Source organism: Mesoplodon densirostris, chromosome 12 (genome assembly GCF_025265405.1).
Source record: "Mesoplodon densirostris isolate mMesDen1 chromosome 12, mMesDen1 primary haplotype, whole genome shotgun sequence".
Taxonomy (NCBI): domain Eukaryota; kingdom Metazoa; phylum Chordata; class Mammalia; order Artiodactyla; family Ziphiidae; genus Mesoplodon; species Mesoplodon densirostris.
Window position 1 is genome coordinate 103,984,527 of NC_082672.1, and position 24,542 is coordinate 104,009,068.

At 50.0% G+C, this 24,542-nt stretch overlaps 2 protein-coding genes across 2 annotated transcripts; both read right to left on the reverse strand.

Moving 5' to 3' along the window:
• Window positions 1-62: 62 nt before the first annotated feature.
• On the reverse strand, window positions 63-12,206 carry LOC132499924 (dipeptidase 2-like). Its single transcript, XM_060114587.1, is given in 9 exon segments — window positions 63-225; window positions 9,196-9,485; window positions 9,865-10,041; window positions 10,162-10,231; window positions 10,533-10,674; window positions 10,898-11,027; window positions 11,331-11,457; window positions 11,784-11,995; window positions 12,153-12,206. Coding segments are annotated over 9 exon segments (1,365 nt in total).
• Window positions 12,207-12,330: 124 nt separating this feature from the next.
• On the reverse strand, window positions 12,331-24,460 carry LOC132499926 (dipeptidase 2-like). Its single transcript, XM_060114588.1, is given in 9 exon segments — window positions 12,331-12,493; window positions 21,450-21,739; window positions 22,119-22,295; window positions 22,416-22,485; window positions 22,787-22,928; window positions 23,152-23,281; window positions 23,585-23,711; window positions 24,038-24,249; window positions 24,407-24,460. Coding segments are annotated over 9 exon segments (1,365 nt in total).
• Window positions 24,461-24,542: the final 82 nt, after the last annotated feature.

The following is a 24,542-nucleotide window of genomic DNA, read 5'->3' on the forward strand; positions in this document are numbered from 1 at the left end:
TTGCTCTCCCCGGCCTTTAACCTTCCTGTCCAAGCTGTGGTGCTTCTCTCAGAGGGCCACGTTCAGCAGGAGGCCTCCCGGGAGCACACCTTGTCCCCAGCTGCCTGCAGCCGGCCCCGCACACCCTGAGGGCTGCGTGCCAGTGTCTCTGTGGCCACAAGTGCTCTGGGCTCCCGGTTTCCCGGGACTGGGCCATGGGGGCTGGTGTGGGGGAAGAGATAGTTTCTGGAAATGGGGGGGTAACCATGTGAACTCGGGATTCAGGAAGGGGCCCTCTGCGCCCGACCTTCTCTCTCCACCTACTTGACTCCCCAACCTTCATAACCATTCTCTGGGGACTTCAACCAGCGCCTGGGAACTGTCAGGAACCTCTCCCACTTCTGTCAGCCAGCCTCAGGAAAGAGCGCCCTCAGGAGTCGCTACACCTCCCCAGGGCCTGAATAGAGGGACTTTGGGGATGTGAACTGAACGACCTTCTGGGGAGAGTCAGCGACCCTTTTACTCAACAGAGCAGGAACCCAGTCAGCAGGCTATTTGAGTGGAAGGAAATGAAGTGATTTCCATGGCAGCAGAGCCCCCACCGCAGCAACCTTCCTCCCAGAGCTGCTGGCTGACCTTCTGGCCAGGATCCCTCCTACCTCAGCGTGGAAGGCCCGGCCTCGTGGAGAAGTATAGGTTCTGAGGAAAGACCTGGCACCTGGGTTCTGCTGCTACACTTGCCTTATCTCGTGGCCCTCGTGGCTCTAGCTTTCCCAGAAACCTCAAGGGCTTAAGTGCCTGTGCTTACTCAGAGGCCACACGCCATTCCCCATTTCCAGCCTCAGGCCCTCCCCGTAGCTGCCTCCTCTAGAGACCCCCTCTCCTCAACACTCTCTCTCTCTCTCTCTCTCTCTCTCTCTCTCTCTCTCTCTGGGGATGTGCCTTCTCACAGAAGCTCAACCACAGAGATGCTTTAGGGACTGTGCCCAAACTCCTTCATCCCCAGCCTCTCAAGTTTTTGCTCTGATCCCTGGCACCCCCTGGAGCTGTTCCACCTTTGGAACCTTTCCCAGGTGGCAGGAGTGCCTAGCACAGGGGTAGTGACCTAAGTCTGAGCACTGGCGACCCTAGAAATCTGTTACACACCAACATTTTATTGAGCAGTAAGGGACCCCACTGGGGACAGAAAGGGCTGGCAGTAAAGGAGCATGTGAACCTCGGGGCAGGGTGCATGCTGCCTGACTCTCCATCCTGTTCTTGCTTCAGGGAGCAGGTCCACCATGCTCCAGTCGCCGGTTTTTGGGTCTGGAGCAGCCCAGCTCTTCGTCCGAACTTTCTGAAGAGTGCTTTCGTTTGGGAGCACGTCTGGGGACTGGCTTCACTGCTTCCACCTTTGCTGGTGGGGCCAAAGGAACATCCCCGTAGGCCCGGTAGCCACCAACCAGGCAGTATGTCTCCCCATGCCAGCCCAACTGCGTTTCTCCACACCCTCGGTAGAGGACATGGTAGTGCCCGGGTGTGGGAGGACAAACGGGAGCCACTGCTGCTGCAGAGAAAACCAGAACTGATCAGTCACTTGTGCTGTGCACAGCCTCCTGCCACAATTTCCCCCTCTCATGTCTCTCCCAGTTTCTGGCTGAAGACCTTTAATCTACTTGACATCCAAAACACAGCCTTGGCCCATCACCTCTATGAGTCCCTAGAGAAGGGACACTGGCTGCAAAAGCAATCCCTAGAGCCTACGGCTGCAGCAGATGAGGAAGTCTCTTCACCGTTTCCAGGGAAAACAGTAGAACCCGAAAGAAATTGCACTCATGATCCTCTCCATCTCTCCCTTCCATAACAGAGAAAACATTTCTTGCAGTCTGTCACTTCTGAGGCTTTAATGGAAATGTCTTTCAAGTTTTGGAAAGAAATAATCTAATACAAATCTGTTAAGAACCCCTCTCACCTTGGCAACCCCTCTTGGGCCCCAGTTATACTGCCTGTTTCAACCACACTGAACTCTAGCCCTCTGGTACTTTTATCTAGATTAGAACAAGGCTAAATACTGAGGCAGAGTGATCAGGAGACTCAGAACCGGGGTCTGGGTACCAAGTCTAGGCTCACATCAACGCAGCCTCCTGGGACACCATCTCCTCAGCCCTCCAGTCTCATTAGCACTTCATCACCCCCCCGCCTTCATTCTTCCGGTCTTCCCATCAATATGGCACCACCCTGTCCCCGAGTACTCAGCAACTCAGTATGGGATGTGTCTGAGAGGACCGATAGAGATGTCTGCATGACAGCACAGAGGTGCCTGGGTTTGAAGGTGTGCTTCTAATTGTGGCCCTCTTCCTCAAACTGCTCCATTTACCGTTTGCCAACAAAAATGCACTTGTCTTTTGCTGAGAGGCCATTCAGGAAAGGGTCTGAATGGAAGCATCCTGTAGCCCAAAGGGGAAGGCTACATTATAAAGCTTAGAACCGTCCTGCACACTTGTCCAGGGATGACCTTTCACTTGTCCTCAGCAGTGAGCCCTGTGGGTCCCTGAAGGTGTCCCAGGTCACTGGTATTACTTACATGTGGGAGTGTGCTCAGTTGTACATAGTTGGCAGGCCCCACAAAAACATGTGCCAGCCAGGTGAGGTGGATTGTATCCCATACCTCCTGTGGAGGTGGCCGGTCTGGGTGTACCTGCTGCACTGCCCACCCAGGGAACAGAGCACAGGGTTGAGTATATATAGCCTATGAAGTCCGACATTGTCTCTGACAGTCAGAGAAACTTCCCTACCAGTTCTCCACCAGATGCGAATCTGTTTGGTTGTCAGTTACCATGGAATCTGTTACCATGGAATCTGTGAGAAGGCCTGTGAGGGCATCACTACCCAGTGAGGTCATATATGGAACCTGTGACTTGAGGGGCAGGCTTCAGGAGGAGGGGCAGTTTTTTGGAGGAGAACAGGGTAGAGGCAGAGGTACTCTGCCTGGCCCCTCACACCTGGGCCTCCCCACCAATGCCGTAGTCTAGTAGACACCCCAGGTGGGGCGTGCTGGTGGTCTGGCACAGCCCCAGGGGCCACAGGAGGGCAAGAGAGACCCACATTCTGTGATTGGCTTGAGAGGCAAGATTAACGTAAGAGATGAGACAGCTAGGTTGTATGGCACTTACCCTAAGAGGCAGAGATTTGTGTGGACTGGGGAATCAGGGAAGGCTCCTTTGCAGTGGGCCTGAAGGACAAGTGAGATTTGGACCCATGGGGAAGAGAGGGAAGACATTCCAGTTTGGAAGAATAAAAGCAAAGACACACTCTTCTCGACCTTGTCCTGCCCCCAATATAAATTCATCGCACCCTGAAATTTTTACAACTGAGGACTTAAAAAAACCAAGAGGTTAAGGGGCCTTCGCAGTGGTACACAGGTAGTGGAGAGGCGTTCTGCTCAATGGTTAGGTTCATGTCGGGGCTCCGGGTTTACAGCTGATAGGAATGTGAGGACAAGCTCCTGCCATTTCAAACATTTCCAAGTGATACTGAGAGAGATGTTAAAGGTGCAAAATGCGGGTGCTGAATGACCTCACAAAGTGGGAATGGTGGGCCCATTTTAACATGAAATTGAAAACAAATTCATGACAAAAGGACATAACACAAAATGACAACATAATCGCTACAGGCCCCTCTCCCCTAGAAGTAAAAGTCATTAGAATCCTCTCTCTCCACCATGAAAGGATGAGATAAAGACTCAGCAGCAGCCCCCGTGAGAAACATGGTCAACAGTGTGAAGAGGTGTTACTAAGGCGATTCGGTCCGCCTCAGAGCAGGAAAGAGACAACTCTGCCCTTAGCCTGATCAGGCCCACAGGAAGCAAGCACATTCGGGGCAGCCTCTGATAGTGTGGCAATGAGAGAGAACCTTCTTGAGGAGGGGACTCCCCGTTGGCCGACCCTGAAAAAGCAAAGATGGGACATTCGTTTAATGGGGCTGTTGCAGAGGCGTTGTTCCCAGGAGGTAGAGACTGCTTCGACTACCATTTTAGAGGTTGGGCCACCGTGGTTGAGAAGCACAGCACCTTCTCTTCCTAAACTGCTTGAATCAGCGGGTACACGTTAGGACAGACGAAGTCAGGCCTCATTGGAGCGGACTGCCTTTGGGAGTGGTAGAATGTAAACTGTGAAGGGGAATGCTCTGGAGGAGGTTTGTCATGGCAGGTGGGCCAGCATGAGACCATTCAGATTCTCCACGGCTCCAGAGATTACTTGACTGGGAGCATCCCTGTGATGTGGCGGGGGGACTCCTACCTTAACAGGACCTGGCTGGGCATCTGGGGAAGGCGGAATAAATGGTTTATTAACTTACGAGAGCGAGAGACTCACAAAAGCACTGAAAAAGACTTGTACCTGGATTCTTGAGCCAACCCTAAGAAAACTTCTCTAGATCTGGAGTAGGGCTCGGGAGGCTGCACTTTTAAGCTTCCTGGGCAGTCCCACCACAGTGGTCCATGGATAGAGTGACCAAATTATTGTGTGTTCTCGGTTGCTTTGGGGAGTCAAAGTGGGCAATATTAAAAACTGCAGCAGGCATACGTATAAACAGGGAATAGTCAAGGCAAACAGAGGTGTATAGTTATTCTGTGCATGCATCAGGTTTGGGAAAAGCTAGCCTGGTGGTTAAAGAACACAACCCTTACGACAGACAGACCAGATTCTGTCCTACTTGCTTGTGTGATTTTGACCAAGTTCTTTTATCCTTCTGACTGTTTCTTCATATGGAAAAGAGCTATGGCTGTACATTTAGCACAATATTCTCTTTTGGCAAAAGTTGCTCTGGGTCCATTTGTGTTCTCTGCAACTGAATCCTTTCCAGTGTGCAAGCATTTTTAAGTTGTTTGGTGAAGTATTACGTTGGACTTTCAACTGTTCATTACTTTGGGCAAAGCTTATGTAGTGCTGCAGAGACTAGAACCCATGCAGAGCTAGTGAGAGGATGTTATAAGCTTATTCTGCCGGTTGATACAAAAGTTTTAACCTTTTCTCCTCTTCCTCCACCTGCCGCCAAGACATGAGAAAGAAGGCAGAGCCTGGAAATGCACACCAGGCAATACTTCTGTGTCAGTTTGCCTTTTATTCCTCTGCCAGTACTTCCCAGAGAGATTTCACCAAAAGTGCCTAAGCTTGCCATGGCCATTGTTGTGAAGAAAGTTTCTCTCTATTGCTAGTCACATCCCCTTTTCCTTCTCCTGGGGGCTTAATGGATGTTTGGGGGCAGGAACTAAAATTTAAACTAAAAGGTAAAAAACAAAAAACAAAACAAAAGAAAAAACAAGTGTTCTTTTTTTAACATCTTTATTGGAGTATAATGGCTTTACAATGGTGTGTTAGTTTCTGCTTTATACCAAAGTGAATCAGTTATACATAAGTTCCCATATCTTTCCCTCTTGCATCTCCCTCCCTCCCACCCTCCCTATCCCACCCCTCTAGGTGGTCACAAAGCACCGAGCTGATCTCTCTGTGCTATGCGGCTGCTTCCCACTAGCTATCCATTTTACGTTTGGTAGTGTATATATGTCCATGCCACTCTCTCACTTTGTCATGGCTTACCCTTCGCCCTCCCCATATCCCCAAGTCCATTCTCTAGTAGGTCTGTGTCTTTATTCCTGTCTTACCCCTAGGTTCTTCATGACATTTTTTTTCTTAAATTCCATATATATATATATATATATATATGTGTGTGTGTGTGTGTGTTAGCCTACGGTATTTGTCTTTCTCTTTCTGACTTCCTTCACTCTGTATGACAGACTCTAGGTCCATCCACCTCATTACAAATAGCTCAGTTTCGTTTCTTTTTATGGCTGAGTAATATTCCACTGTATATGTGTGCCACATCTTCTTTATCCATTCATCCGACGATGGACACTGAGGTTGTTTCCATCTCCTGGCTATTGTAAATAGAGCTGCAATGAACATTTTGGTACATGACTCCTTTTGAATTATGGTTTTCTCAGGGTATAGGCCCAGTAGTGGGATTGCTGGGTCATATGGTAGTTCTATTTGTAGTTTTTTTAAGGAACCTCCATACTGCTCTCCCTAGTGGCTGTACCAATTTACACTCCCACCAACAGTGTAGGAGCGTTCCGTTTTCTCCACATCCTCTCCAGCATTTATTGTTTGTAGATTTTTTGATGATGGCCATTCTGACCGGTGTGAGGTGATACCTCCTTGTAGTGTTGATTTGCATTTCTCTCATAACTCGTGATGTTGAGCATCTTTTCATGTGTTTGTTGGCCATCTTTGGAGAAATGTCTATTTACGTCTTCCGTCCATTGTTTCATTGGGTTGTTTTTGTGGATATTGATCTGCATGAGTTGCTTATATAGTTTACAAATTTATTTATGTTTATATTTTTTGGAGATGAATCCCTTGTCAGTTGCTTCGTTTGCAACTATTTTCTCCCATTCTGAGGGTTGTCAGAGTCCAGAGTCTTGCGTGTTCCCCCAGTATCCAACTTGGACAAGTGTACAAATAGTGGTGGTCTAAATGATGTAGAGAGATGAATAGTGGAAGTAAGTATTGAAGGTAAAATTAATCGTTCAGTAACGTCACATAATTAATTTGAAGTGTCCATGTTATATTTGGGCAGAGTTGTTCAGTTGGCAATTAGCTAAGTTTGTAAGAGACTCAGGAGAGAGAGATGTAAGTTTTAGGTCAAGATCTGTGATATATATGGTGGCTGGAATCACAAGAGTAGATGAGACCATCTATCAAGGGCAGAAGAGAGCTTCTGAGAAATACACATCTTTTGGCAGAGGGCAGAGTGAGAGTGCCCAATGAAAGAGATAAGGATGTCCAGAGGCAGGAGGAAGAAGTAGCAGGTTAAGATGCTACTGTTGTTAAGGTGAAAGATTTTTCTGAGATGACAAGTTTGATCAACAAAATCAAACATTGCTGAAAGGTGACAGAATGACCAAACAATATTCACTCAATTTAATCACAAATTAAATGTTGGTGAATGCAATTCCAGTGCAGATAAGTAAGAAGAAAAGAGCAGGGCTTCCCTGGTGGCGCAGTGGTTGGGAGTCCGCCTGCCGATGCAGGGGACATGGGTTTGTGCCCTGGTCCGGGAAGATCCCAAATGCCGCGGAGCGGCTGGGCCCGTGAGCCGTGGTGGCTGGGCCTGCGCCACCGGAGCCTGTGCTCCACAATGGGAAACAACAGTGAAAGGCCTGCATACCGCAAAAAAAAAAAAAAAAAGAAAGAAAAAGAAAAGAGCAAAATTGTGTGAGTCACGAGGTACATAAAGATAAGAAAATACAGACAATGAGAATAAATACAATTTTTGATCAACTGCACTGTGAAATTAGGAAGAGAGAAAAGGTAACTAGAGAATTACTTGGCATCAAGCAAGAGTAATTTTTAATGGAAGGGGGGCAGCTTTTTAATGGGAGGGGGCCAAAATAAAATCTCTAAAGAGGAAAACCTTAACAATACCAATGAGGTGTGAAAATGAATGGAAGATACTGAGGAAGTGAGAATAGGTATTTATAAACTATGTCAAAAAGCTATTCTTGGACGTAAAGAGAAGAAGGTAGTTTGGGGTGTTTTTGCTTTATAGTCTGTGTTTTCTCTGTGAAATAAAAGTTTGATGGGAGGTGATGTCACCTCGAGATAGTGCTCATCAAATATCCTATGTGCTTATCTACATTTTTCGTCCTCCTTTGTAGTTCAACTGTTTTCCTTTGATTCGTTGTGGCCAGTGGCAAAGAAGCAGAATCAAGTGTATCACTTCTGAGCTGAGGTCATTAGGAGCCAGTGTCCCTCTTGTCTGGTCCTCTGCTATTGTGACATGGGAGGGCAAATAGTCCAGATGACGTGGCTGCAAGATGGATCAGGACCATGTGATCTGTAAGGGCTTTACTCAGTAGAAAAATAACGTACTCGTATTTTCCACTGAGATTCCTGTGTTCAATAGATCTGCCTGCGAGAGCTGAGAGAGCATAGCGAAGGCTGAAATGACAAAGACAGAGGGAGAGATGTTGGTAACAGATGGAAGGCGCCTGGCAGATAATATATTAAATGGTAAACAAAGCTGCTGGAGTAAGAGAGAGAGTATATAAGAGGTGAGAAGAAGGCCAACTGTATGTAGTATCTAACGCTAAGGAGTGAGGAGAGTAACAACTGAAAAATAAAAATAAAAAGAATGATCAGAAAGAAGCTAGGTGGTATGCCAACAGAAATCATAAGATTGCTATAAAACATAAAGGAAGGTAGTTTTAAAAGAAGCACCATTTAATGGAGTCAGTTGTTTCCCAAAGGCAACATGCTATGGGAACTGAAAATAAAGCATCTGATTGGATGGCTAAGCTTTTATGAACAAAAGTGGAACCATTTCGGGAAAGTCATGGGAGAAGACGCTGTGTTACAGTGGGGAGAGTAATCAATATATTGTGAGGAAAGGTGCCTTCATTTGCAAGAAATGCCAATTAAGAAGTGAAGACAGCATTTAAAGGGAAGGGATAATGTAAGAAAATTAAAAAAAAAATTTAAGGAAACTTGAATAACTCGTAGACAAAGAGGGAGGTATTAGTGAAAGACTGAAAATCAGAGAAAGCTATCTTAAGTTGTTGTTATGGACTGAATTGTGTCCCCCGAAAAATTGTATGTTGAAGCCCCTCCTAATTTGACTGTAGAAGATAGGAGATAGGTCCTTTAGGGAGGTAACTGAAGTTAACTGAAGTCATAAGGGTGAGGTAATAATCTGACAGGGACTGATGGTGTCCTTATAAGAAGGGGAATAGATTCCAGAGATCTCTCTCCCTCTGCTCGTAGAGGAAAGGCCGTGTGAGGACACTGCAAGAAGACAGCCGTCAGCAAGCCAGGAAGATTATTCTCACCAGAAACCAATTCTTATGGTATTCAATGCCTTAATCTTGGACTTCCACCCTCCAGAACTGTGAGAAAATAAATTTCTGCTGTTTAAGTCATTCAGTCTATAGTATTTCACTCTAACAGCCCAACCAGACTAATACAGACCTTTATGTACACTGCAGTATACAGAAGCTAAACAATGATTGTGAGCCTGAGATTACATCTTGAACAGAAGTGTAATGACGCTTGTGGTACTCACAACGTCACGAATTTTGTCAGAAAGATGTGAAAAAAAGTCAGTCAACCAACGGTTCTGATAGTGGATACCTTCTTTATGTGTTTGACATAAAGCAGTGTCTGACAGCCTCCCTGATACCCATCCGTATCGCAGTTTTGATTCTGTGGCTCCAGTTCCACGTGGCACCAAGGTGCTGTGTACTGTCCATTCTTGGGTTTTTGGGTGCTGTACCTATTGCCAGTAGGTGGGTCAAACCACTGGGGCTCTTCTGAAATCCTCCCTAAATTTGGACCCAGCTTCAGCTCCAAATCCGAGTTTTCAGAGAGCCCAGGGTGAGGCTCACCTGCCACAGTAGACACGTTGGCTAACGGGTTGCACTGCAGCACCCACTCGGACAAGGGCACCATCAGGATGCCACCGTTCTTCTTCTGCAGGGGCGGACCCGTGGACAGTCAGCTTGGCCCCCAGCACAGCCAGCTGCCTGTTCACTCTCTCGGCCCCTGTGAGGAAGGTGTTCATCCCTGGCTTTGAGGTCAGAGTCATCTCCTCTCTGGGTTTGTGTGAATGGAGGAGCCGCAGCCCTGGCCTGGGTGGTGTGTTGGCCCTGGGTTTCCGGGTTTGGAGGAGTATCTTACCACCTAGACCCCCACCTAGGGCTGAAGAGTTCAGGGGCTGTGGACCGTGGGTTTTGGGGGCAGAAGATATTTAACCTGGCGTTTGAGGAAATGGAGAGAGAAGAGGCTCAGGTTCAAGGGCTCCTGGTTTGAATCTCTTGCTTTAGGTTTGAGGGCCAGGGCAGTCTCTCACCAGAAGCTGCAGGATATCATCAGGAACATTGCGAGTGTTCTTGCACATACCCCGGGCAGCTGAGTGGGAGAAGATGACAGGTGCCTGTGACACTTGTAGGGCTCGCCGTGCCACAGCATCCGAGACATGGGCCAAGTCCACCATCGTGCCCAGGCGGTTCATTTCTGCCACCACCTTCTGCAGGGACAGGATGGGGAGAGGGCATGAGGGCTGCATTTATCTTGTGTGTATTTATCTGTAGGGAACAGGCGGGGCTGTACATTCATGTGGGGCAGGGTACGGAAGCCGGGTCCTTACCTCGCCAAAGCCGGTGAGCCGACTGACATTGCTGTAGAAGGGGTGGATACCCTTTGCTGAGCTCTGTGCCCTGCAGGATGGCCAGGAGGCAGTCTGACTGGTGGCCATGACTTGGCTACAAGAGCGTAGAAAGAGGTTCTGTCGAACCGTCTACACCTGCAACTCCCTGATGCAAGAGGAGGGACCCAAACTGGGCTGTGCCTGGCAGTAGGAGGGCCCTTCTGGGGATTCAGTCTTGTTCTGCAAACCTCCATTCCCCTCCCAACCCCAGGTTCAGGGCTGGATCCCAGGGGTAAACTTGCTTTGGGCCCCAGCGTGATCTTGGGCAGATCCCTGCCTCACTGGGCCCTTACCATCTGCACTGTGCTCACCAGGGCGTGTTGCAGGTGTGGGTGAGTGTCACGTAGCGCACACCCAGCGCATAGAAGGTACGCAAGATGGAGAGGCTCCTGTCCAGTGAGTGGCCGCCCTCCACACCAATGAGGCTAGCCAACTTCCAGGTATTGTTGAGAGCTGGGGGCAGGTAGGTCAGATGATCATTTTCAGAGGCAGGGGTAGCTAACTGAAGTCCCTAACACCTACCACCACCAGTCACTTTACCATTTTGTTTTGTTTTTTTGGCCGTGCCGCGCAGCATGAGGGCTCTTAGTTCCCCCACTGGGGATCAAACCCGAGGCCCCTGCAGTGGAAGCGTGGAGTCTTCACCTCTGGACTACCAGGGAAGTCCCCCGTCTACCTTTAACTGAGGTCACAAGCTCCAGCTCAGAATAGGAGGCACATGTGAGGCAGATGAGGTGAAGTTGCTCCAGGGTGAGGCGCACAGCATCGCGTTCGTGGGTCCGGCATGGGATGTAGGCTCACCAGAACTGAGGGAAGGCAAGGGCTTAGTTTGGGCTTTGGAGCTCCTTGGGCTTCTCATCGCCTCCTCAGCTGGCACAACACTCAGTGTGCCCAGAAGTCACATGTAATGCGTTGCTTTTTCTGTGGTACTTGGATGCCCATCAGGTTGGCTCACTGTGACCCCTGTTCCCCCAGCATCCATGGCATGGCACTTTCTAGGTCACTATGGTAACTTAGTTCCAATGTGACTAACCTGTGGTCTCTGAGGCCCCCAAACTGCCCCACATTCCCCAGCAGCCATGGTGGCACCTTGTGTGTCCCTTTGGTACCTGGGCACCCACGAGATCATTTTTCAGCCTGTCCACGCTGGTCTGGCCATGGCAGAAATTGCGCAGATTAACATCCTGTATCCCGTGGTGGTAAAACTGCCTCAGGACCAGGGGCATGTCGTTGTGGCTGGAGGGAGGTCAAGGCAAATAGGTGGGCTCCTTAGGTCTTGGGATGAGGCAGGACACATTGCCTGGCCTGGGCCAGCCTGTGGGTCCCCCACCTCCCACTGTCACACAGACCAAACTAGGAGCAGCTGAGGCCTGGGCTGAGGGGTTCCCACCAGGGAGGGGATGACAGAGGAGGGGAAGGGCATCCATAGATGATGGAGAGGACATCCAGGGGTGGTGTGAGGGAACCTCCCCACTAGCTCTGCATGCTCCGGACCTCCTGCCCTGCCCGGGGCCGGGCTAGGCCCCCAGCGGCCCCCAGCAGCCTGCACACACTGCAGCCACCCGTCCACAAGCAGGAAGTCCCGCATCAGGGCCCGCGTGCGCTCCCGCGGACTTGGGGTGCTGGAGGTGCCCGGCGTGGTCTTCACGGGTAACCGGACGCAGCAGCAGACCCAGCAGGAGCAGCAGACACAGCAGAGGCCGCTGGCTGAGTGCGCGGGGACCATCGAGGCGGGCCGAGGCGGGTCTGAGAGGGGCGGGCAGTGGGGTTCTGCCTGTCGACACAGGGCACCCAGCGGCGCGGCCTCGCGAGGGGGGCGGTTTGAGGGAGGGGATACAGAGTCACAGGACCCTGCGACCCGTGCGCAGAGAGCCGCGATCCGGGAAGCCCAGCAGCCACAGGGCGGCAGTGCCCTCCCGCCCCCTGCTCACAGGCAGCTCCTGCGGGCTAAGCTGGCCTCTGCGGAGAGCCCACTCGCCTCCCATCGCGGGTTCCCTCCACCCCTGCCCCTCTTCCCACTCCCACTGCTCCGAGGGGGCGCCCTAGGTTGCTCTCCCCGGCCTTTAACCTTCCTGTCCAAGCTGTGGTGCTTCTCTCAGAGGGCCACGTTCAGCAGGAGGCCTCCCGGGAGCACACCTTGTCCCCAGCTGCCTGCAGCCGGCCCCGCACACCCTGAGGGCTGCGTGCCAGTGTCTCTGTGGCCACAAGTGCTCTGGGCTCCCGGTTTCCCGGGACTGGGCCATGGGGGCTGGTGTGGGGGAAGAGATAGTTTCTGGAAATGGGGGGGTAACCATGTGAACTCGGGATTCAGGAAGGGGCCCTCTGCGCCCGACCTTCTCTCTCCACCTACTTGACTCCCCAACCTTCATAACCATTCTCTGGGGACTTCAACCAGCGCCTGGGAACTGTCAGGAACCTCTCCCACTTCTGTCAGCCAGCCTCAGGAAAGAGCGCCCTCAGGAGTCGCTACACCTCCCCAGGGCCTGAATAGAGGGACTTTGGGGATGTGAACTGAACGACCTTCTGGGGAGAGTCAGCGGCCCTTTTACTCAACAGAGCAGGAACCCAGTCAGCAGGCTATTTGAGTGGAAGGAAATGAAGTGATTTCCATGGCAGCAGAGCCCCCACCGCAGCAACCTTCCTCCCAGAGCTGCTGGCTGACCTTCTGGCCAGGATCCCTCCTACCTCAGCGTGGAAGGCCCGGCCTCGTGGAGAAGTATAGGTTCTGAGGAAAGACCTGGCACCTGGGTTCTGCTGCTACACTTGCCTTATCTCGTGGCCCTCGTGGCTCTAGCTTTCCCAGAAACCTCAAGGGCTTAAGTGCCTGTGCTTACTCAGAGGCCACACGCCATTCCCCATTTCCAGCCTCAGGCCCTCCCCGTAGCTGCCTCCTCTAGAGACCCCCTCTCCTCAACACTCTCTCTCTCTCTCTCTCTCTCTCTCTCTCTCTCTCTCTCTGGGGATGTGCCTTCTCACAGAAGCTCAACCACAGAGATGCTTTAGGGACTGTGCCCAAACTCCTTCATCCCCAGCCTCTCAAGTTTTTGCTCTGATCCCTGGCACCCCCTGGAGCTGTTCCACCTTTGGAACCTTTCCCAGGTGGCAGGAGTGCCTAGCACAGGGGTAGTGACCTAAGTCTGAGCACTGGCGACCCTAGAAATCTGTTACACACCAACATTTTATTGAGCAGTAAGGGACCCCACTGGGGACAGAAAGGGCTGGCAGTAAAGGAGCATGTGAACCTCGGGGCAGGGTGCATGCTGCCTGACTCTCCATCCTGTTCTTGCTTCAGGGAGCAGGTCCACCATGCTCCAGTCGCCGGTTTTTGGGTCTGGAGCAGCCCAGCTCTTCGTCCGAACTTTCTGAAGAGTGCTTTCGTTTGGGAGCACGTCTGGGGACTGGCTTCACTGCTTCCACCTTTGCTGGTGGGGCCAAAGGAACATCCCCGTAGGCCCGGTAGCCACCAACCAGGCAGTATGTCTCCCCATGCCAGCCCAACTGCGTTTCTCCACACCCTCGGTAGAGGACATGGTAGTGCCCGGGTGTGGGAGGACAAACGGGAGCCACTGCTGCTGCAGAGAAAACCAGAACTGATCAGTCACTTGTGCTGTGCACAGCCTCCTGCCACAATTTCCCCCTCTCATGTCTCTCCCAGTTTCTGGCTGAAGACCTTTAATCTACTTGACATCCAAAACACAGCCTTGGCCCATCACCTCTATGAGTCCCTAGAGAAGGGACACTGGCTGCAAAAGCAATCCCTAGAGCCTACGGCTGCAGCAGATGAGGAAGTCTCTTCACCGTTTCCAGGGAAAACAGTAGAACCCGAAAGAAATTGCACTCATGATCCTCTCCATCTCTCCCTTCCATAACAGAGAAAACATTTCTTGCAGTCTGTCACTTCTGAGGCTTTAATGGAAATGTCTTTCAAGTTTTGGAAAGAAATAATCTAATACAAATCTGTTAAGAACCCCTCTCACCTTGGCAACCCCTCTTGGGCCCCAGTTATACTGCCTGTTTCAACCACACTGAACTCTAGCCCTCTGGTACTTTTATCTAGATTAGAACAAGGCTAAATACTGAGGCAGAGTGATCAGGAGACTCAGAACCGGGGTCTGGGTACCAAGTCTAGGCTCACATCAACGCAGCCTCCTGGGACACCATCTCCTCAGCCCTCCAGTCTCATTAGCACTTCATCACCCCCCCGCCTTCATTCTTCCGGTCTTCCCATCAATATGGCACCACCCTGTCCCCGAGTACTCAGCAACTCAGTATGGGATGTGTCTGAGAGGACCGATAGAGATGTCTGCATGACAGCACAGAGGTGCCTGGGTTTGAAGGTGTGCTTCTAATTGTGGCCCTCTTCCTCAAACTGCTCCATTTACCGTTTGCCAACAAAAATGCACTTGTCTTTTGCTGAGAGGCCATTCAGGAAAGGGTCTGAATGGAAGCATCCTGTAGCCCAAAGGGGAAGGCTACATTATAAAGCTTAGAACCGTCCTGCACACTTGTCCAGGGATGACCTTTCACTTGTCCTCAGCAGTGAGCCCTGTGGGTCCCTGAAGGTGTCCCAGGTCACTGGTATTACTTACATGTGGGAGTGTGCTCAGTTGTACATAGTTGGCAGGCCCCACAAAAACATGTGCCAGCCAGGTGAGGTGGATTGTATCCCATACCTCCTGTGGAGGTGGCCGGTCTGGGTGTACCTGCTGCACTGCCCACCCAGGGAACAGAGCACAGGGTTGAGTATATATAGCCTATGAAGTCCGACATTGTCTCTGACAGTCAGAGAAACTTCCCTACCAGTTCTCCACCAGATGCGAATCTGTTTGGTTGTCAGTTACCATGGAATCTGTTACCATGGAATCTGTGAGAAGGCCTGTGAGGGCATCACTACCCAGTGAGGTCATATATGGAACCTGTGACTTGAGGGGCAGGCTTCAGGAGGAGGGGCAGTTTTTTGGAGGAGAACAGGGTAGAGGCAGAGGTACTCTGCCTGGCCCCTCACACCTGGGCCTCCCCACCAATGCCGTAGTCTAGTAGACACCCCAGGTGGGGCGTGCTGGTGGTCTGGCACAGCCCCAGGGGCCACAGGAGGGCAAGAGAGACCCACATTCTGTGATTGGCTTGAGAGGCAAGATTAACGTAAGAGATGAGACAGCTAGGTTGTATGGCACTTACCCTAAGAGGCAGAGATTTGTGTGGACTGGGGAATCAGGGAAGGCTCCTTTGCAGTGGGCCTGAAGGACAAGTGAGATTTGGACCCATGGGGAAGAGAGGGAAGACATTCCAGTTTGGAAGAATAAAAGCAAAGACACACTCTTCTCGACCTTGTCCTGCCCCCAATATAAATTCATCGCACCCTGAAATTTTTACAACTGAGGACTTAAAAAAACCAAGAGGTTAAGGGGCCTTCGCAGTGGTACACAGGTAGTGGAGAGGCGTTCTGCTCAATGGTTAGGTTCATGTCGGGGCTCCGGGTTTACAGCTGATAGGAATGTGAGGACAAGCTCCTGCCATTTCAAACATTTCCAAGTGATACTGAGAGAGATGTTAAAGGTGCAAAATGCGGGTGCTGAATGACCTCACAAAGTGGGAATGGTGGGCCCATTTTAACATGAAATTGAAAACAAATTCATGACAAAAGGACATAACACAAAATGACAACATAATCGCTACAGGCCCCTCTCCCCTAGAAGTAAAAGTCATTAGAATCCTCTCTCTCCACCATGAAAGGATGAGATAAAGACTCAGCAGCAGCCCCCGTGAGAAACATGGTCAACAGTGTGAAGAGGTGTTACTAAGGCGATTCGGTCCGCCTCAGAGCAGGAAAGAGACAACTCTGCCCTTAGCCTGATCAGGCCCACAGGAAGCAAGCACATTCGGGGCAGCCTCTGATAGTGTGGCAATGAGAGAGAACCTTCTTGAGGAGGGGACTCCCCGTTGGCCGACCCTGAAAAAGCAAAGATGGGACATTCGTTTAATGGGGCTGTTGCAGAGGCGTTGTTCCCAGGAGGTAGAGACTGCTTCGACTACCATTTTAGAGGTTGGGCCACCGTGGTTGAGAAGCACAGCACCTTCTCTTCCTAAACTGCTTGAATCAGCGGGTACACGTTAGGACAGACGAAGTCAGGCCTCATTGGAGCGGACTGCCTTTGGGAGTGGTAGAATGTAAACTGTGAAGGGGAATGCTCTGGAGGAGGTTTGTCATGGCAGGTGGGCCAGCATGAGACCATTCAGATTCTCCACGGCTCCAGAGATTACTTGACTGGGAGCATCCCTGTGATGTGGCGGGGGGACTCCTACCTTAACAGGACCTGGCTGGGCATCTGGGGAAGGCGGAATAAATGGTTTATTAACTTACGAGAGCGAGAGACTCACAAAAGCACTGAAAAAGACTTGTACCTGGATTCTTGAGCCAACCCTAAGAAAACTTCTCTAGATCTGGAGTAGGGCTCGGGAGGCTGCACTTTTAAGCTTCCTGGGCAGTCCCACCACAGTGGTCCATGGATAGAGTGACCAAATTATTGTGTGTTCTCGGTTGCTTTGGGGAGTCAAAGTGGGCAATATTAAAAACTGCAGCAGGCATACGTATAAACAGGGAATAGTCAAGGCAAACAGAGGTGTATAGTTATTCTGTGCATGCATCAGGTTTGGGAAAAGCTAGCCTGGTGGTTAAAGAACACAACCCTTACGACAGACAGACCAGATTCTGTCCTACTTGCTTGTGTGATTTTGACCAAGTTCTTTTATCCTTCTGACTGTTTCTTCATATGGAAAAGAGCTATGGCTGTACATTTAGCACAATATTCTCTTTTGGCAAAAGTTGCTCTGGGTCCATTTGTGTTCTCTGCAACTGAATCCTTTCCAGTGTGCAAGCATTTTTAAGTTGTTTGGTGAAGTATTACGTTGGACTTTCAACTGTTCATTACTTTGGGCAAAGCTTATGTAGTGCTGCAGAGACTAGAACCCATGCAGAGCTAGTGAGAGGATGTTATAAGCTTATTCTGCCGGTTGATACAAAAGTTTTAACCTTTTCTCCTCTTCCTCCACCTGCCGCCAAGACATGAGAAAGAAGGCAGAGCCTGGAAATGCACACCAGGCAATACTTCTGTGTCAGTTTGCCTTTTATTCCTCTGCCAGTACTTCCCAGAGAGATTTCACCAAAAGTGCCTAAGCTTGCCATGGCCATTGTTGTGAAGAAAGTTTCTCTCTATTGCTAGTCACATCCCCTTTTCCTTCTCCTGGGGGCTTAATGGATGTTTGGGGGCAGGAACTAAAATTTAAACTAAAAGGTAAAAAACAAAAAACAAAACAAAAGAAAAAACAAGTGTTCTTTTTTTAACATCTTTATTGGAGTATAATGGCTTTACAATGGTGTGTTAGTTTCTGCTTTATACCAAAGTGAATCAGTTATACATAAGTTCCCATATCTTTCCCTCTTGCATCTCCCTCCCTCCCACCCTCCCTATCCCACCCCTCTAGGTGGTCACAAAGCACCGAGCTGATCTCTCTGTGCTATGCGGCTGCTTCCCACTAGCTATCCATTTTACGTTTGGTAGTGTATATATGTCCATGCCACTCTCTCACTTTGTCATGGCTTACCCTTCGCCCTCCCCATATCCCCAAGTCCATTCTCTAGTAGGTCTGTGTCTTTATTCCTGTCTTACCCCTAGGTTCTTCATGACATTTTTTTTCTTAAATTCCATATATATATATATATGTGTGTGTGTGTTAGCCTACGGTATTTGTCTTTCTCTTTCTGACTTCCTTCACTCTGTATGACAGACTCTAGGTCCATCCACCTCATTACAAATAGCTCAATTTCGTTTCTTTTTATGGCTGAGTAATATTCCACTGTATATGTGTGCCACATCTTCTTTATCCATTCATCCGACGATGGACACTGAGGTTGTTTCCATCTCCTGGCTATTGTAAATAGAGCTGCAATGAACATTTTGGTACATGACTCCTTTTGAATTATGGTTTTCTCAGGGTATAGGCCCAGTAGTGGGATTGCTGGGTCATATGGTAGTTCTATTTGTAGTTTTTTTAAGGAACCTCCATACTGCTCTCCCTAGTGGCTGTACCAATTTACACTCCCACCAACAGTGTAGGAGCGTTCCGTTTTCTCCACATCCTCTCCAGCATTTATTGTTTGTAGATTTTTTGATGATGGCCATTCTGACCGGTGTGAGGTGATACCTCCTTGTAGTGTTGATTTGCATTTCTCTCATAACTCGTGATGTTGAGCATCTTTTCATGTGTTTGTTGGCCATCTTTGGAGAAATGTCTATTTACGTCTTCCGTCCATTGTTTCATTGGGTTGTTTTTGTGGATATTGATCTGCATGAGTTGCTTATATAGTTTACAAATTTATTTATGTTTATATTTTTTGGAGATGAATCCCTTGTCAGTTGCTTCGTTTGCAACTATTTTCTCCCATTCTGAGGGTTGTCAGAGTCCAGAGTCTTGCGTGTTCCCCCAGTATCCAACTTGGACAAGTGTACAAATAGTGGTGGTCTAAATGATGTAGAGAGATGAATAGTGGAAGTAAGTATTGAAGGTAAAATTAATCGTTCAGTAACGTCACATAATTAATTTGAAGTGTCCATGTTATATTTGGGCAGAGTTGTTCAGTTGGCAATTAGCTAAGTTTGTAAGAGACTCAGGAGAGAGAGATGTAAGTTTTAGGTCAAGATCTGTGATATATATGGTGGCTGGAATCACAAGAGTAGATGAGACCATCTATCAAGGGCAGAAGAGAGCTTCTGAGAAATACACATCTTTTGGCAGAGGGCAGAGTGAGAGTGCCCAATGAAAGAGATAAGGATGTCCAGAGGCAGGAGGAAGAAGTAGCAGGTTAAGATGCTACTGTTGTTAAGGTGAAAGATTTTTCTGAGATGACAAGTTTGATCAACAAAATCAAACATTGCTGAAAGGTGACAGAATGACCAAACAATATTCACTCAATTTAATCACAAATTAAATGTTGGTGAATGCAATTCCAGTGCAGATAAGTAAGAAGAAAAGAGCAGGGCTTCCCTGGTGGCGCAGTGGTTGGGAGTCCGCCTGCCGATGCAGGGGACATGGGTTTGTGCCCTGGTCCGGGAAGATCCCAAATGCCGCGGAGCGGCTGGGCCCGTGAGCCGTGGTGGCTGGGCCTGCGCCACCGGAGCCTGTGCTCCACAATGGGAAACAACAGTGAAAGGCCTGCATACCGCAAAAAAAAAAAAAAAAAGAAAGAAAAAGAAAAGAGCAAAATTGTGTGAGTCACGAGGTACATAAAGATAAGAAAATACAGACAATGAGAATAAATACAATTTTTGATCAACTGCACTGTGAAATTAGGAAGAGAGAAAAGGTAACTAGAGAATTACTTGGCATCAAGCAAGAGTAATTTTTAATGGAAGGGGGGCAGCTTTTTAATGGGAGGGGGCCAAAATAAAATCTCTAAAGAGGAAAACCTTAACAATACCAATGAGGTGTGAAAATGAATGGAAGATACTGAGGAAGTGAGAATAGGTATTTATAAACTATGTCAAAAAGCTATTCTTGGACGTAAAGAGAAGAAGGTAGTTTGGGGTGTTTTTGCTTTATAGTCTGTGTTTTCTCTGTGAAATAAAAGTTTGATGGGAGGTGATGTCACCTCGAGATAGTGCTCATCAAATATCCTATGTGCTTATCTACATTTTTCGTCCTCCTTTGTAGTTCAACTGTTTTCCTTTGATTCGTTGTGGCCAGTGGCAAAGAAGCAGAATCAAGTGTATCACTTCTGAGCTGAGGTCATTAGGAGCCAGTGTCCCTCTTGTCTGGTCCTCTGCTATTGTGACATGGGAGGGCAAATAGTCCAGATGACGTGGCTGCAAGATGGATCAGGACCATGTGATCTGTAAGGGCTTTACTCAGTAGAAAAATAACGTACTCGTATTTTCCACTGAGATTCCTGTGTTCAATAGATCTGCCTGCGAGAGCTGAGAGAGCATAGCGAAGGCGGAAATGACAAAGACAGAGGGAGAGATGTTGGTAACAGATGGAAGGCGCCTGGCAGATAATATATTAAATGGTAAACAAAGCTGCTGGAGTAAGAGAGAGAGTATATAAGAGGTGAGAAGAAGGCCAACTGTATGTAGTATCTAACGCTAAGGAGTGAGGAGAGTAACAACTGAAAAATAAAAATAAAAAGAATGATCAGAAAGAAGCTAGGTGGTATGCCAACAGAAATCATAAGATTGCTATAAAACATAAAGGAAGGTAGTTTTAAAAGAAGCACCATTTAATGGAGTCAGTTGTTTCCCAAAGGCAACATGCTGTGGGAACTGAAAATAAAGCATCTGATTGGATGGCTAAGCTTTTATGAACAAAAGTGGAACCATTTCGGGAAAGTCATGGGAGAAGACGCTGTGTTACAGTGGGGAGAGTAATCAATATATTGTGAGGAAAGGTGCCTTCATTTGCAAGAAATGCCAATTAAGAAGTGAAGACAGCATTTAAAGGGAAGGGATAATGTAAGAAAATTAAAAAAAAAATTTAAGGAAACTTGAATAACTCGTAGACAAAGAGGGAGGTATTAGTGAAAGACTGAAAATCAGAGAAAGCTATCTTAAGTTGTTGTTATGGACTGAATTGTGTCCCCCGAAAAATTGTATGTTGAAGCCCCTCCTAATTTGACTGTAGAAGATAGGAGATAGGTCCTTTAGGGAGGTAACTGAAGTTAACTGAAGTCATAAGGGTGAGGTAATAATCTGACAGGGACTGATGGTGTCCTTATAAGAAGGGGAATAGATTCCAGAGATCTCTCTCCCTCTGCTCGTAGAGGAAAGGCCGTGTGAGGACACTGCAAGAAGACAGCCGTCAGCAAGCCAGGAAGATTATTCTCACCAGAAACCAATTCTTATGGTATTCAATGCCTTAATCTTGGACTTCCACCCTCCAGAACTGTGAGAAAATAAATTTCTGCTGTTTAAGTCATTCAGTCTATAGTATTTCACTCTAACAGCCCAACCAGACTAATACAGACCTTTATGTACACTGCAGTATACAGAAGCTAAACAATGATTGTGAGCCTGAGATTACATCTTGAACAGAAGTGTAATGACGCTTGTGGTACTCACAACGTCACGAATTTTGTCAGAAAGATGTGAAAAAAAGTCAGTCAACCAACGGTTCTGATAGTGGATACCTTCTTTATGTGTTTGACATAAAGCAGTGTCTGACAGCCTCCCTGATACCCATCCGTATCGCAGTTTTGATTCTGTGGCTCCAGTTCCACGTGGCACCAAGGTGCTGTGTACTGTCCATTCTTGGGTTTTTGGGTGCTGTACCTATTGCCAGTAGGTGGGTCAAACCACTGGGGCTCTTCTGAAATCCTCCCTAAATTTGGACCCAGCTTCAGCTCCAAATCCGAGTTTTCAGAGAGCCCAGGGTGAGGCTCACCTGCCACAGTAGACACGTTGGCTAACGGGTTGCACTGCAGCACCCACTCGGACAAGGGCACCATCAGGATGCCACCGTTCTTCTTCTGCAGGGGCGGACCCGTGGACAGTCAGCTTGGCCCCCAGCACAGCCAGCTGCCTGTTCACTCTCTCGGCCCCTGTGAGGAAGGTGTTCATCCCTGGCTTTGAGGTCAGAGTCATCTCCTCTCTGGGTTTGTGTGAATGGAGGAGCCGCAGCCCTGGCCTGGGTGGTGTGTTGGCCCTGGGTTTCCGGGTTTGGAGGAGTATCTTACCACCTAGACCCCCACCTAGGGCTGAAGAGTTCAGGGGCTGTGGACCGTGGGTTTTGGGGGCAGAAGATATTTAACCTGGCGTTTGAGGAAATGGAGAGAGAAGAGGCTCAGGTTCAAGGGCTCCTGGTTTGAATCTCTTGCTTTAGGTTTGAGGGCCAGGGCAGTCTCTCACCAGAAGCTGCAGGATATCATCAGGAACATTGCGAGTGTTCTTGCACATACCCCGGGCAGCTGAGTGGGAGAAGATGACAGGTGCCTGTGACACTTGTAGGGCTCGCCGTGCCACAGCATCCGAGACATGGGCCAAGTCCACCATCGTGCCCAGGCGGTTCATTTCTGCCACCACCTTCTGCAGGGACAGGATGGGGAGAGGGCATGAGGGCTGCATTTATCTTGTGTGTATTTATCTGTAGGGAACAGGCGGGGCTGTACATTCATGTGGGGCAGGGTACGGAAGCCGGGTCCTTACCTCGCCAAAGCCGGTGAGCCGACTGACATTGCTGTAGAAGGGGTGGATACCCTTTGCTGAGCTCTGTGCCCTGCAGGATGGCCAGGAGGCAGTCTGACTGGTGGCCATGACTTGGCTACAAGAGCGTAGAAAGAGGTTCTGTCGAACCGTCTACACCTGCAACTCCCTGATGCAAGAGGAGGGACCCAAACTGGGCTGTGCCTGGCAGTAGGAGGGCCCTTCTGGGGATTCAGTCTTGTTCTGCAAACCTCCATTCCCCTCCCAACCCCAGGTTCAGGGCTGGATCCCAGGGGTAAACTTGCTTTGGGCCCCAGCGTGATCTTGGGCAGATCCCTGCCTCACTGGGCCCTTACCATCTGCACTGTGCTCACCAGGGCGTGTTGCAGGTGTGGGTGAGTGTCACGTAGCGCACACCCAGCGCATAGAAGGTACGCAAGATGGAGAGGCTCCTGTCCAGTGAGTGGCCGCCCTCCACACCAATGAGGCTAGCCAACTTCCAGGTATTGTTGAGAGCTGGGGGCAGGTAGGTCAGATGATCATTTTCAGAGGCAGGGGTAGCTAACTGAAGTCCCTAACACCTACCACCACCAGTCACTTTACCATTTTGTTTTGTTTTTTTGGCCGTGCCGCGCAGCATGAGGGCTCTTAGTTCCCCCACTGGGGATCAAACCCGAGGCCCCTGCAGTGGAAGCGTGGAGTCTTCACCTCTGGACTACCAGGGAAGTCCCCCGTCTACCTTTAACTGAGGTCACAAGCTCCAGCTCAGAATAGGAGGCACATGTGAGGCAGATGAGGTGAAGTTGCTCCAGGGTGAGGCGCACAGCATCGCGTTCGTGGGTCCGGCATGGGATGTAGGCTCACCAGAACTGAGGGAAGGCAAGGGCTTAGTTTGGGCTTTGGAGCTCCTTGGGCTTCTCATCGCCTCCTCAGCTGGCACAACACTCAGTGTGCCCAGAAGTCACATGTAATGCGTTGCTTTTTCTGTGGTACTTGGATGCCCATCAGGTTGGCTCACTGTGACCCCTGTTCCCCCAGCATCCATGGCATGGCACTTTCTAGGTCACTATGGTAACTTAGTTCCAATGTGACTAACCTGTGGTCTCTGAGGCCCCCAAACTGCCCCACATTCCCCAGCAGCCATGGTGGCACCTTGTGTGTCCCTTTGGTACCTGGGCACCCACGAGATCATTTTTCAGCCTGTCCACGCTGGTCTGGCCATGGCAGAAATTGCGCAGATTAACATCCTGTATCCCGTGGTGGTAAAACTGCCTCAGGACCAGGGGCATGTCGTTGTGGCTGGAGGGAGGTCAAGGCAAATAGGTGGGCTCCTTAGGTCTTGGGATGAGGCAGGACACATTGCCTGGCCTGGGCCAGCCTGTGGGTCCCCCACCTCCCACTGTCACACAGACCAAACTAGGAGCAGCTGAGGCCTGGGCTGAGGGGTTCCCACCAGGGAGGGGATGACAGAGGAGGGGAAGGGCATCCATAGATGATGGAGAGGACATCCAGGGGTGGTGTGAGGGAACCTCCCCACTAGCTCTGCATGCTCCGGACCTCCTGCCCTGCCCGGGGCCGGGCTAGGCCCCCAGCGGCCCCCAGCAGCCTGCACACACTGCAGCCACCCGTCCACAAGCAGGAAGTCCCGCATCAGGGCCCGCGTGCGCTCCCGCGGACTTGGGGTGCTGGAGGTGCCCGGCGTGGTCTTCACGGGTAACCGGACGCAGCAGCAGACCCAGCAGGAGCAGCAGACACAGCAGAGGCCGCTGGCTGAGTGCGCGGGGACCATCGAGGCGGGCCGAGGCGGGTCTGAGAGGGGCGGGCAGTGGGGTTCTGCCTGTCGACACAGGGCACCCAGCGGCGCGGCCTCGCGAGGGGGGCGGTTTGAGGGAGGGGATACAGAGTCACAGGACCCTGCGACCCGTGCGCAGAGAGCCGCGATCCGGGAAGCCCAGCAGCCACAGGGCGGCAGTGCCCTCCCGCCCCCTGCTCACAGGCAGCTCCTGCGGGCTAAGCTGGCCTCTGCGGAGAGCCCACTCGCCTCCCATCGCGGGTTCCCTCCACCCCTGCCCCTCTTCCCACTCCCACTGCTCCGAGGGGGCGCCCTAGGTTGCTCTCCCCGGCCTTTAA